At 37.8% G+C, this 14,464-nt stretch overlaps 1 protein-coding gene across 19 annotated transcripts in view; it reads left to right on the top strand.

Annotated features, from left to right (window-relative positions):
- Positions 1-14,464, top strand: part of NPAS3 (neuronal PAS domain protein 3) — an 850,867-nt gene that overhangs the window by 723,536 nt on the left and 112,867 nt on the right. For all 19 annotated transcript variants that reach the window (XM_081050527.1, XM_081050528.1, XM_081050526.1 and 16 more), the window contains one exon: positions 6,722-6,896. In XM_081050527.1, the coding sequence (XP_080906653.1) occupies positions 6,722-6,896 (175 nt within the window). The remainder of the gene's footprint in view (positions 1-6,721; positions 6,897-14,464) is intronic.

Here is a 14,464-nt window from a genome sequence, read left to right as displayed (position 1 = left end):
TTCATTATTGGTGTACAAAAATGCAACTGAATTCCAAATATTAATTTTGTATCCTGCCACTTTACTGAATTCACTTATTAGTTCTAATAGATTTTTGGATAACTCTTTAGGATAAAAGTGGTTAAAGTGGGCATCCTGTCTTATTCCTTATCTTAAAGAAAAAGCTTTCAACATTTCACCATTGAGTATTATATTAGCTGTGGGTTTGTCATGTATGGCCTTTATTATGTTGAGGTATGTTCCGTCTATCCCTCACTTGCTTAGAGTTTTTATCATAAATGGAGGTTGAATTTTGTTGCTTGATATGGAAGAAGACGCTTGATATAATTTCCATCTTCTTAAATTTATTGAGACTTGTTTTGTGGTGTAACATGTGGTCTATCCTAGAAAATGTTCCATCTGTGCTTGAAAAGAATGTGTATTCTGCTGCTTTGGAGTGAAATACTCAAAAAACATCAAATGCTTTTTCTGCATCAATATGATCATATGACTTTTATCCTTCATTTTGTTTATGTGGTATATCACATGAATTGATTTGCAGATATCAAACCAATGTTGCATCCCAGGAATAAATCCCACTTGGTCATAGTGTGAGATCTTTTTAATGTATTGTTGTATTCAGTTTGCTAATATTATGTTGGGGATTTTTGCGTCTATGTTCATCAGGAATATTGGCCTGTAATTTTCTTTTGCTGTAATATCTTTGTCTGGTTTTGGAATCAGGGTAATGCTAGCCTTGAAAATAAGCTTGGGGGCTTTATCTCTTCTTCAATTTTTTGGACTACTCTGAGGATAGGTTTTAATTCTTTGAATGTTTGGTAAAATTCACTTGTGAACCCATCTTGTGCAGCACTTTTGTTGGGAGTTTTTTTTATTACTGATTTGATTTTTTTAGTAGTTATTGGTCTGTTCATATTTTCTGTTTCTTCTTGATTCAGTCTTGGAAAATTGTATATTTCTAGGATTGTATCCATTTCCTCTAGGATGTCCAATTTGTTGGCATGTAATTGTAGTTTTTTTATATAATTCTTTGTATTTCTGTTGTATCAGTTATCACTTCTCCTTTTTAATTTTTTATTTTATTTATTTGGGTCCTCTCTCTTTTCTTCTTGATGAGTCTGGTTGAAGGTTTACCAATTTTGTTTATCTTTTGAAAGAATCAGATTTGGGTTTCATTGATCTTTTATGTTTTTTTAGATTCTAGTTCATTTATTTCCACTCTGATCTTTATTATTTTCTTCCCACTACTCATTTAAGCTTTGTTTGTTCTCCTTTTTCTAATTCCTATAGGTGTAAGGTTAGTTTGTTTATTTGATATTTTTCTTGCTTCTTGAGGTAGGCCTGTAATGCTATAAATTTCCCCCTTAGAACTACTTTGGCTGTGTCCCATAGATTTTGAGTCATTTTGTTTTCACTTACATTTGTCTCTAGGTATTTTTTGATTTCTTCCTTAATCTCGTTGTTTAACCCACTCATTGTTTAGTAGCATGTTATTTAGCCTCCATATGTTTGTGTGTTTTTTCATTTTCTTCTTGTAATTGATATCTAGTTTCATATCATTGTGATCAGAGAAGATGCTTGATATGATTTCTTTCCACTTAAATTTATTGAAGCTTGTTTTGTGGCATAACATCTGGTCTATCCTGGAAAATGTTTCATCTGTGCTTGAAAAGAATGTATATTCTGCTGCTTTGAAGTGAAATGCTCAAAAAATATCAACTAAATCCATCTACTCTAATGTGTCATTTAAGGCCACTCTTTCATTGTTGATGTTCTATCTGGATGATCTATCTATTGGTGTCAATGGGGTGTTAAAATCCCCTACTATGCCTATATTAGTGTCGATCTCTCCCTTCATGTCTGTCAATATTTGCTTTATACATTTAGGATCTCCTGTGTTGTGTGTGTAAATGTTTACAAGAGTTATATCCTTATATTGGATTGATCCCTGTATTTTTATGATATGCCCCTTTTTGTTTTGTCTAATATAAGTATTGCTATACCAGGTGTTTTGGTTTTTTTTGTTTGCATTTGCACAAAATACCTTTTTCCATCCCTTTAATTTCAGACTGTGTGTGTGTGTCGATCTGAAGTGGGGCTCTTGTAGCCAGTATATGTATGGGTCTTGTTTCCTTATCCATTCAGACACCCTATGTTTTTTGATTGCAGCATTTAATCCATTCACATTTAAAGTAATTATTGATAGGTATGTAGCCGTTGCCATGTTATTATTCATATTTTTTATCTTTTCTTCTCCTCCTCCTCCTCCTCCTCCTCCTCCTCCTCCTCCTCCTCCTCCTTCTCCTTCTTCTTCTCCTAGTCCTTATAGCGTGTCTTGTAATATGGTTTGGTGGTGATGAACTCCTTTAGATTTTTCTTGTCTGGGAAGCTCTTTACCTGTTCTTCAATTCTAAATGATAGCTTTGCTGGGTAGAGTAATCTTGGTTGTAGGTCATTACTTTTCATCACTTTGATATTTCATGCTAATCCCTCATGCCTGCAAAATTTCTGTTGAAAAATCAGCTGACAGTCTTATGAGATTTATGAGAGCTCCCTTGTAGGTAAAAAATTGTTTTCCTCTTGCTGCTTTTAAGATTTTCTGTTTGTCTTTAACCTTTGGCATTTTAATTATGATGTGTCTTGGTGTGGGCCTCTTTGGGTTCTTCTTCTTTGGGACTCTGTGCATTCTGGACTTACATGTCTATTTCCTTTTCCAGGTTAGGGAAGTTTTCCGTCATTATTTCTTCAAATAGCTCTTTGTTCTCTCTCTCTCTCTCTTCTCCTTTTGGTACCCCTATAATGCAAATGTCATTATGCTTGATGTTGTCCCAGAAGTATCTTAAACTGTTCTCATTTTTTTAAATTATTTTTGCTGTTCCAATTGGGTGTTTTATGATACTTTGTCTTCCAAATCACTGATTTGGACCTCTGCTTCATCTAATCTGCTGTTGATTCCATCTAATGTATTCTTCATTTAAGTTATTGTATTCCTTATTTCTAACTGGTTCTTTTTTATGGTTTCTGTTTGTTGAAGTTCTCACTGAGTTCATCTATTATTCCCCTAAGTTTATTGAACATTTTTAGAATGAGTGTTTTGAACTCTGTATCTGATTGATTGTCTCCATTTCGTTTAGTGTTTCTCTGAAATTTTGTCCTGTTCTTTCATTTGGGACATGTTTTTCTGTCTCCTCATTTTTGTTGACTCCCTTTGTTTGTTTTTATGCATTAGTTAGATATGTCATACCTCTTAGTCTTGGCAGAATGACCTTATGTGGCAAGTGTCCTTTGGGGCATGGTGACACAAGTCTTCCTGGTCACCTGAGCCAGGTTCTCCATGGGTGTCCTTTGTGTGCGTGTGTGAACCCTCTTGTTTTAATTGAGCCTTGATTGCTGTTGACATGTCAGTGGGTAGGATTGACCCTCAGTCTTGCTGGTTGTGACTGTAGTAGATGAGGTGTTGTTCAGGGAATGACCCCATGGAGCAAGAGTCACTTTAGCAAGGCTCTGGTTTCCTGCCCAGTCTGCCCTTCAGGTGTGTCATTTGTGGAACATCAGACAAGGGTTTAGTGAGGAAGGTATAGAACTGAGAGTTAGCCAGTGGGCTTACAGCCCTGCTTCTAAATGCAGGACAAACTTAAACAAGCCTCGCAACTTCTCAAAACCAAAAAGGTTTTACTTATTAAGTAAGGGGTATTAATGGATGTCTTTGAAGGTCTTTGCTAGCTCTAAAATTGAACTAAGTGAAGTGAAAATAGCATGAAAAATGGTGCAAGTGATAGATGAATATGAGATGTGATGAAGATGATGATGTAAAATTGGGATGATCATGCCAGTTCAAAAAGTTGTTTTGAAGATTTAAAGGAAAGTATGCAAAGTACTTACACATAGTGGTAGGTATCTGCTAATATTGTTGTTGTAGTTGAAGCTCAGCATGCATCACCTCTGCTGTTCCCCCCACCCCACTGATTAAAGCAATGTCCGAAAGTGACCACACAAACCCTAAGAACTCCTCACCAGAGTTACACAGGAATATACATGTCTGTGTGTCATCCATTCTCATCCACCAAACAGCAGTGACAACAGCAGACAGTTTGCACTGCTTATTTCTCACAAAGTGATTTCTTATGCATTTCTTTTGAATTCATTGAATTCAAAATTAAGCTGTGAGGCAGATAGTCCAACTTTTGTTTTCATCCCAGCTGTCAGGCCGCTGCCTTGCACCATTCCTTTGGAGTGGTACTCCAGGGGGTGCCATCCACATAAAATACAATGTGAGTGATGCCCCCCAGAATCCTTCAAAGCAGCAATACTGTCCCCTTTCAGAATAGGAAACTGAAGCCCAGAGAGGTTAAATGAGTTATCCAATGTCACACAGCAGGGAGGAAAAAAATCTGATCTCCAAGTTGGTTTGTGATTCCAGGTATTTTTGCTTTCTTCTACATGTGACCTTGACTACAATACATGCACGATGAGTATGAAAGGGTCAAATTCTCAATGTCAACCTTGCCAGCCACTATTGGACTTTGGGGTATCTTGGTGCAAGATCCCATGAGGTCACTGGAGGATAAGGTCTTCACTGTGCCATGGACACTGTGACTGAGTCTGACTTTAGATGTGCTACACTAGAGACATTATTTTATGGAAAAGAAATGCTTGCACATCCCAGTAAATCAGGCTATGGAGACAGTGACCTACTCTTCCTCTCCATAAGATTGGCTTACATGAATATTCAATAACCAGCACCCCTAAAATTCTGTTGTATCTCCTACCTGTGTTGTCATCTTATCACAACCGGTGGTCTGTGCCAAAAGGCACATTTCAGTATTAAAGAAAGACTCGGAGTTTGAGAAAAGTGACAGAAATATTTATTGAAGTGCTGCACTTAGACTCCATGCAGAATGAAAGTGACTTCCTCATATTCAGTAATCCCCAAACAAAATAACCATCAAGAAATATTAAAACACACACTTTATTAGTTTCATTTAATTTCTTAATTGCTCAAAGTCAGCTTACCCATTTACTGCTGTGTGAAATGCTTAGAGGCAAGGCACACATTAAAGGGATTATTTCCATGTAATCCCTCCCTCCCAGAGGGTAGGAACTGATCACTTATGAATTCTGATTTCCGCTCTGTAACAATATCAAATGGAGAAAATAGTTATTGTAAAATGATAGAGTCAGTAGTCGGGTAATACAGTAGGAGAGTGTAATTTAATAACAGAGAGAAAGTACCTCATTTTCGGTAAAAGTTATGCGAGCCTTTTTCAGGAATAGCTATTAGCCAAACTGAATTTAGCCTCCCATTTTTCTGGCTATACCTTTGTTAATTGATAGATGTTGAAGATGTGTAGCCTGTTAAGATTTTAATCAAATGGTGGTGGGAGTAGATGTGATCATTTTACTGGGACTTGGAGTTCTGGGGATAATTATTGCTCTGGGTATTATGTTCTCTGTGACGGTTCGCCCACCACCTGCCTTCCTTCTTGGCAGGAAAAAGGGTGCAGGCATTCAGGTAGAATTTGAAGCGATCCTGCCAATTACACGGGAAAGACAAATGAGGTAGGAAGTGGTTTTAGGTAAATATCCACCAAGAAACTTGTGATCATCTGAACTTCTGGCAGTTTCTGTGGTACATCATAGCTGGCCTGAGACCATTAAATTCTAGAGGACTGGGAAACCCATTAGTGACCCAGCAAAGAGCTTTTTCTTGTTCCGTGGCTGACACATCTCTCCCTGTCATGGTACCTATAACCCAACGACACTATTTTAGGAGCATTATAGCTATTCTTGGAAGGAGGTAAGAGTTATAGCATCGGAAGAGTACAGAAGTAAGGCCAATCCTGACCAGCCACTTCTGCCCTCATATAGCACAGGACGAGACAGGGGCCATGTCTGACAGCATTAAAATGAGCAGTGCCTCCATTTCAGGCTGGCCTCTTTTCTGATATTTCATATTCATTCTCTGCCTTGAGAGTCAGCCTAAAACAAAGAGTATACAAAATAAAACATTTTTTAAAGCCCTCAAGGAGATTTGTACCATGAATTTTATTAGATTGAAGGCAAAACAAGCTGATACTAGCAGAAAAAAAAATGGCTGCCTCAGACCCCAGCTGACCTCTTTTGCATGGAAAATTCTCCATATGATTACAGAGCTAATGAGTAATATTTAATGAAAACATTAGGCCTTTGCATATATTTGTAAGCAGCACTTCTCCCATTTAAATTTACATAAAAAGAAGCTGATACGTAGAAATGTGCATCTTGGAAATCTGTGTACTTCAAAGAAAATGTTCATCTCTTATCTCTGGTTATTTCAATACAAAGCCCAAATTTATCAATGAGAAAACTGTAGGATTCAGTCAATCATCCTGTTGACACGGAACATACAAGCATTGATGATGTGTGATACGTGGATAAACAGCTGAACTCAAGGCAGACTCATCCACATATCACGGAATGAATGGTTTTGCTTTATGCAAACAACAGTGTATGAGAAAACACTGGCCTAAACAACGGCTAAATAAACACATGCAAAAGATTTTTCTTTCAATTTCAAGAATCCTTAAGCATTTGAGGAGAACGACTTAGAGCAAGGAGTGCTTCTGGGGGCTGCGTATATATTTCCTGTTCTGCTCAGAATCCAAATCACGGTGGTGCAGAATTTGAAAATGGAAAAGCCTGTGACACAGTTCTTTCCCACTCTTTCTCTTCCCCCCTCTAGGTGGAGCTGACAGGCAGCAGCGTCTTTGACTATGTCCACCCCGGGGACCACGTGGAGATGGCAGAGCAGCTGGGCATGAAGCTCCCGCCTGGGCGGGGTCTGCTCTCACAGGGCACCACTGAGGACGGAGCCAGCTCAGCGTCTTCCTCCTCCCAGTCAGAGACCCCTGAGCCAGGTGGGAATTGTAGTCCCAACGTGTGGGTTGGTGGGCAGGACCTTTGCCAACAATTGCACTCAAGTTGCCAGTGTGAAGAGACTATAAATAGGTCTAATAGTATTTAACAATTCCACGCAGCTTTCTGTCTCATGCAGTAATTAAATAAGGAAGGTATTTGAAAATAAGGAGACATTTTAATAAGTGTAATCCAGAGATCTAATTTCTATAGAACAATACATAGAGGAAGCACTAGTTCCTTTAGTTTCTCTGTCAAGTTACTGGAGGAAAAGGTTCAGATTCGGGAAGCCCTCTGCCTTTTATTGTTACCATGGCTAGATATAATGCATTTATTTATTATTCAGCAAAATCTATGGCAGGGACTCTTTGAATATTAGCTTGTGCTAAATTAAAAATAGTAGGAACTTGCAGAAATCTCGGTTCCTTATTATTATTTATTTTATTTTATTTTTTAGCATCAGAAGGTACTTGAAAGATGTGAACAGATAAGTTAAGCTAAAAAGAAAACAGAAATGGCTACATTTTAAACTGCCTTTCCACCCTCAGTATTTAATTAGATCAATTGTATAGAGGAATGAACAGAGGTGACATTCCTCATTGGGATTCTTTCCAGGACTCTTATAGACTTTGCATTCAGAATGTTCCCATTTTCATTGTGTTGTACTGATGATAATTTAAGTATTAGGGGAAAATCCATTTATAAATTAAACAAAATGACTTGATATCCATCAGTCCCCTAGTTCATCAAGCTGTTCAAACACGGGGAAGATTGGCTGGTCGGCCTGGGTCTTCCGAGAGCGCTGGTAATTAGATCTGCGAAGGATTTATTCTTTGCTGATTGGGGCTTTAAATTAATTGAAGTTCCACATTTGTGGTTTTGTCCTTTTTGTACTTTTTTAGAGGAGATATTTCATATTCTTGTGTGGTGGAGTGCTTGGCCAAGCAGCAGTGGTTTAAATGTTAATTTTTCTCATGAGAAGTTTAAGATTTTTAATGAATCAAGGCCTGGTTTAAAGTACAAAGTTTTATTTGCTTACTTAGGAAATTATTTTTGTACTCTCAAGATGCGTGGTATGTTGTTTTAAAACAGATTCACAGCACAAAAGCATTTCATAGGAAAATGGAAGAACTTACCATTAAAATAACTCTACATACTTCTAAGAAAATACGTTAATTTGATCTGCTTAGAAATCATCACAGTGTGTTTGCTCACACAGAAGGGAAAAAACACATTTGCCTCTTTTGGAAGTACTCCATCTAGAATCAATCCGTATTTTGTCATTTAAGTTAACTGCAGCTTGTAGGGCAAGCTGCAGTTAATTCTCTTATCGTTGGTGAGTACCCTTCTCCAGTAAGCCCCATGCATGAGAAAAGAGAGTATTTAAGACTACCTTTTACCATAAAAATGAAAATTTTGTTGGAGGAGGGGGGTTCATATATGCTAATACCATAGCTGACTGACTTCTCTGAATAGATATATCAATGAGAGCTTTTTTAGTCCTTAGAATGTTCATATCTGGGCATATTTGAGAAGCAGAACATGAAAATAGTTTTCTTTTCATTCTGGAGTTGGATTAGGGACCCTGGGTTGCTCATGACTCTTAAACACTCAGTGTGTAAGAATTCAAGTTTATAAACCTTCCTATGAACTAAGGCTTTCGGAAAGTGGACTGAATCCCAGACTCTCGAAAAGGATCTTGAACAGTCCTTTAATCCAATCCCCAATCTATGCAGCCTTCTCTTTAAAGCAAAACCAACAGATAGCCTTGCAGTCTCTGCTGGAACTTGCTCCTGACAGGAAGTTAATGAACATATAAGGCTTCCTACTCCATTGGTGAGCAGCTCTAACAGGAAGTTATTCTTAACATGGAGCCAAAATCTACTTGGCTGCAACTTCTCCCCTCTGATCCCAAGTCTGCCCTCTGGGACCACATTACATATTTACTCCTTCTTTCCCATTGTAGCCTCTCAAATATATGAAGTCAGATACACCAAATCCTCCCTTCCTTCGCCTTTTCAGGTCAAACAACCCTAATTCCACAACCATTATTCAATGGCATGTTCCACCACCGCACCCTCCCTCTCCTGGCTGTGTTGCAGTTGGTTGGTGACCCTAGAAAAATACGGTTCTGAGAACTGAGTGCAGCCCTCTAGATATATTCTGACTAGTACAAGGCAGTGGAACTGTCACCTTTCTCAGTTTAAGCTACTATGCTTCTGTTAATGCAGCCTAAGGTTGAATTCGGTCCTCTTAGTAGCCAGTTTACACTGTTGATTCATACAGAGCTTGATGTCTCCGCAAACACCTTTAGGTAACTTGTCTCTCGGAAGAGACTTTGATCAGGAGGGGAAAAAATCCACAGCCTGTAAACCAGTCTGCTAGGATAGCCTAAGAGTCACACATCAAACTGGTTTAGGATTGAGTATAAGAACTCTGATAAACCCCATGCCTTCTATGAAGTACCAGTATGCATAAAACAACTCTAGGTGCACTGTAAGTACGCAGCCCTCACTGGAAATCCTTTAATTCTGGATTTTAGAACAACACATCTCCTTTAAAGTTACTCTGTCATTTAACGTTGAAGTGCAATTGAAAATTTGCTGGAGTTTGTTCTCCCCTGCCTTCCCAGCCTTCCTTGTGCCGTCATCCTAATGAATAAAATGGAAACCTGCTTTCTACGTTTCTTAACAACTTGGACTCGTAAAAAGAGTCCTATAAGAAGCGTTTCTCTTCTTTGATGGAGAGTCTCTCTCACCATTAGAGAATGTGAAACTTATCTTCCTTTAAAAGTCTGTGGTGTGGGGCGATTTTCCATGTGTGGCTCAAAAAGGCAATCAGGACTGACTGCTCAAATTCTGAAAAGCAGTGTAGGTGCTACCTTTAACTAAAGCTTTGCTCCAAGGGAATTACGTCGAAAGTTCATGGCAAGCACTATATCCCAAAGCTGCTTATGTTTCTTAAGAGCTGAAAGAATTTTAACAAGATTTCCTAATTCTTAATAGCACAAAAGGACATTTTTGAAGACTATTGTTCATTGCATCATAATCTTTTAAACTCTTGTAAACCACGGATTTTTTTTTTAAATAGTAGTGTAATTTGGTTAGAAAGGGATATCAATATGTGGTGATTATGAAAATGAAGGGACGAGTAGGTATGAAATTTTTCAGAAGCCCTGATGTGTTCAGTGTAGCATTACTAAATAACTGAAATCTAAACAACATTTGGCATTATGATAAAAGGAAATAAGTGACTAAACTAGCCTAAAAGGCAGTGATATTGTGCCATAATAGGAATTCTATTTCTTTGAACTGCCAGCCTTGTGAGTGTCTTGTCTTGAGCCAGTTTCAAGAAAGTGAGGGGAAAAAACAATCTGTTGACCACAATCTCAAATAAATATTTTACATGTATATACAGTTATTTTTAGTAACTTGATATTCTTTTTAAAGAAGTCTTATGGCAGGTATGAGAAAAATAAACGCGTGGCCTTGTTTAAAAAGTTGTAAAGTTCTAGGGTGCCCAGTTAGGGGTTGACCCAAACATTTTTGAAGATATGACTCAGGGCTGCCCTGCCGGCTCCTGTGACATGAGAAGCACAGAACCTCTGGAACATGACATCCGATGGTTCATTTTCCTTTTCAAAATATACGTGTATCTTTTTCATTACTTTTAATGATTCTGTAATCTTAGAATTATGAGTGCTATCCTCTTCTTTCAATAAATTTCAGTGCCGCATTTTTTTAATGCTTATTAAACAGAAAAAACAGCTCCTCCAAGAAATCCTGGAGGAACTTTTAAAATCTCCCTATTTTGAAAGCAGAGTAATATTCCTTAGGTTAGGTTGTAAACTTGTTTTACTCCCTCGTCCTCCTCGCTAAAACAGGTTGATTTTTCTCCAATTATAAAATTAATTCATGCTCATGGTAAAAAAGTTCAGAGAATACAAAAAACAAAGAATAAAAACCAACCAACACCCTAAAATAACCTCTATTCATGTGTATATACTATATATCAATTTTTCTAGGTTTTGTTTCTGTTCCTAAACACTTATATAGTTTTGTAGTAGGGGTTTTTGGTTGGTTGGTTGGTTGATTGGTTGGTTGGTTGGTTGGTTGGTTGGTTGGTTGGTTGGTTGGTTGGTTGGTTGGTTGGTTGGTTGGTTTGGCTAAAATAAGATCATAAGGTACGTGCTTCTGGTAGCCTGCTTTTCCACTTAACCTCACAGGCAACTTTCCCTGTCATGTTTCTCACTTTAACATAAAATTTCCTTTCTGTCTCCAGTGGTTTGTTTCCCACTAGCTAACACTCAGCTCCCAGCTGTAGGACCACTATCAGGAGTAACGTTCCTGGGTCCTGCTTTAGAGGGAATTCAGCCAGGACAAGAGGTTCTTGCAGCTTATTGAATAGGTGCGAGCTCCTAGAGGGAGAAATCAATACTGCACCAGGATTTAGACAATTTAGCAAAATGTATGAGACAGTACTTTTGGTGAAGAATAACTACAGCAGCATGGTTAACCGTTTGTGGTCTACAATAGAGGTGTTTTTGTCTCAAGTTTCAGGCAAGTCTAGCCTGTTATGGGGAGGTGAAGATAATCATTGCTGTAGTATGATCTTTATGCTATTACACCTACTCCATGTCCTGGATATTTTAAAGGCAAGCAAAATTGAAGCAGTTGAATATTTTCCAGAATGGAAATAATCTGCAGTTTCTACATACGCCTCTGTTCTGTGATAAATTTGATCAGCTCCTGATTCTACAGGAACTCAATTCTTCTGAAATCATTAGACAGTTTTCACAAGTGATATAATTAGAGTAACAAATGTTTAGGAATAACAATAAAAGTTTATCTGAGGATCACGTCAATATTTTGTTTCAAAAACTGCTTCGATATGAGATGTACTTTTATGGGTAGATTATTTACCATCTAATATAGGGTTGTTGGGGTGGGTTAGTGTTCTTTGATTTTTTTTTTTTTTAATATTGGTTCAAGTTTCCTATCAATGAACTGAATTGAGAAGTCAGGCGAGGGAAACCATCTTACTAACCCCACATGCAACCCCGTTCCCCAGACAATGTGACTGTATCTACAGCACTTTCTGCTGTACTGCAAATGTCAAACAGAAGGTGTAATGGATTTAATATTAGTGCTGGCCAAGGTGTTGAGGGAGCTGTTAATAATGTCACTCCAGTTATTGATCTGAAGCCTTTAAAAATCAAAGAAAAGTAAGAGATCCCCTACTGGGGAAAGGCACACAGTGACTGGTTTTTATTGCCAATATATTTCTACATATAGAGTGGCAACTTTCTGGAATTATGTTATCACCATTAATCTCTGTGAGATTTTTTTGGAGTCATTATATGGTAAGATAATATCATGGAGACTGTTCTGCATGCTAATGCTAAAAGATCAGGCCAAGTTCTTTTAAATATAAATAGTGTGGTAACTACGACATTCAAGTTGTCAAAGGATAGGAGGTTTTTTAGCACTTGATTTATTCTCAATGACAATGTTGGAATGCCCTGGAAGTATAAAATACAAACTGTATAGTCACGAGAATGAGCTGCCCTCTACTTTTGCCTTTTCAAAACCCAATACAAACCCTAGTGACTCACTTGAGACAGAAATGAATTTCGTTCTTACAAGTAATGTACCTTTTCAGGAAACTGCTAATTCTTCAATCTGAATGGCAGTTTGCATGCAATGAAATTTCCACTTTTCATAGTCCCCAACAAATAAATGAAATTAAAATGTGTAATTTATGTGGAATGTTTATCAAACGGTAGACACACATTGAATTCCTTTCCATATTTATACAATATAAGCAAAGATAAATTCATCAGATAATGTACCATGGTTATCTCTGATGGATTGAATCAGAAATGCCTCTCCACTGTTGCTGTAGCAATGATCCAGACATTTACCCCCTCCTGGCCTGCCTCCTGTTAATACCCATATGCACATGGATATGTCAAATCTAACAGTCAGAAAGCCACCTAACGAAAAGGAATCTTTTCATAACCCAAAGAGATCATCAATTAGGCACAAACTCAGCTTTGATCCAAATGTTATACATGCAAAATTATTTATAGTTCTTAGCTATATCCTCATTAGTTTTGAAATGAAATAAAATCTTTTTGGCACTCCTGAATGAAGATGATACATATATTCCAAAACTAAGCCAGTACTAATATAGGGACTGCTTTGCAAAACTCAGAATACTTCTTTTCCCCCAAAAAAAGCTATCTTGACGCACCATTTTTTTTTTCATGCAAAAAGTAGGCTATTCTTAAATGTCACCTTTATCCCCAGCTAAGCTAAACAAGATCATCTGGAATTACCACAGAAGGGAATAAACTTTTCCCGATGCTCTCTTCTGGTACGTAAGGCTGAGGCACACTTATCACCTTTTTTTGTGTATACTCACACTTTTGTGTACAATGAGAATATTGGCAAAGCTGTCTTGTACCTCTAGGATCTTGCCTGAGGGAGCTAAAGAAAAGTAAGGTAACATCTCTTTTTCCCACCAGGCTCTGCTGGCTCAGTACCTGAGCTCTGCCCTTCTAGGCCAGCTCCCAGAATGCACAGCTCCCAGAAGGCAGCATAAGGCATCCTTTGGGGCTTAACACCCTGACCCAAGGAAATCTGTGTGGTGACTCACATAGCTACAGAAGGGCAGCCTCCCTTTTGTTCCCGGTGAAGATGTTGGATCTCAGCCTAGTGCTGCATGCCATTCTGAAACTAGCTTTCCTTCCCAAAATTTAGATCACAGTGGTTGCAACTCAAAAGAGTGCATTTTCATATAAATTTATATCATGGTATTTACAGGGTACCAAATGGTTTGTCCAATAATGGAAGCACAGGTCTCTTATCAGAATACACAATAGGCTCACTCAGTTTATATGTAGCCTTTTTTTTCTAAATCTTCTATTGAAGGTTTAGAAAATCAATTTTTTAAACCCATTATTTTTAATAGTTTTGTTATATAGCTTTCTAGGTCATAATTCTGACTTTCCTTTACCTGTGGTGATAAGGGGTACATTTTCAGGTTTCTAAAATGAAACCCAAGGCAAATTGTTAATGGATGACTCATTCTTCCCCATTTAAAAAAATGTGGCTCTCTTTGTCATTGGATAATTAAAAATTATAGTTTCTATAACTCTTGCCTTGAACAAAGCACAAGTTATTTGCTTTTAATACATACCACTGCGCAGAAATTTCATCCCTGTGCAAATTATACTATTCTGAATTCTTCCTCTACACTAAACAGCAGACTTACGAAGGATCAGTCACCTGGCATTGACTGAGCTTTGCAGGGTGCACAGATCAGAAGAGGCAGAACTGGCTGGAAACCGTTTCCACCCCTAGTGAGCAATTTACTCATGATTGCTTGGGGAAAATACTGGAAATATTGCTTCTGTGTAAAGTTTGCAGCTTCTAGTTGTCAGCTCTTTACCAAGCCGTTATTCCTGAGTATAACTTTAGAAGCAAAGCATACTCAGGCCACTGTGATAATGGTTGGTATTCAAATCCTGATTGTTGTATGCAGAGCACCAAAACCACTAATTGTA

The sequence above is a fragment of the Rhinolophus hipposideros genome (assembly GCF_964194185.1).
Source record: "Rhinolophus hipposideros genome assembly, chromosome: 5".
NCBI classification, from domain to species: Eukaryota; Metazoa; Chordata; class Mammalia; order Chiroptera; family Rhinolophidae; genus Rhinolophus; species Rhinolophus hipposideros.
The sequence above is the reverse complement of the archived record's forward strand: the minus strand, read 5'-3'. Positions and strand labels throughout refer to the sequence as shown.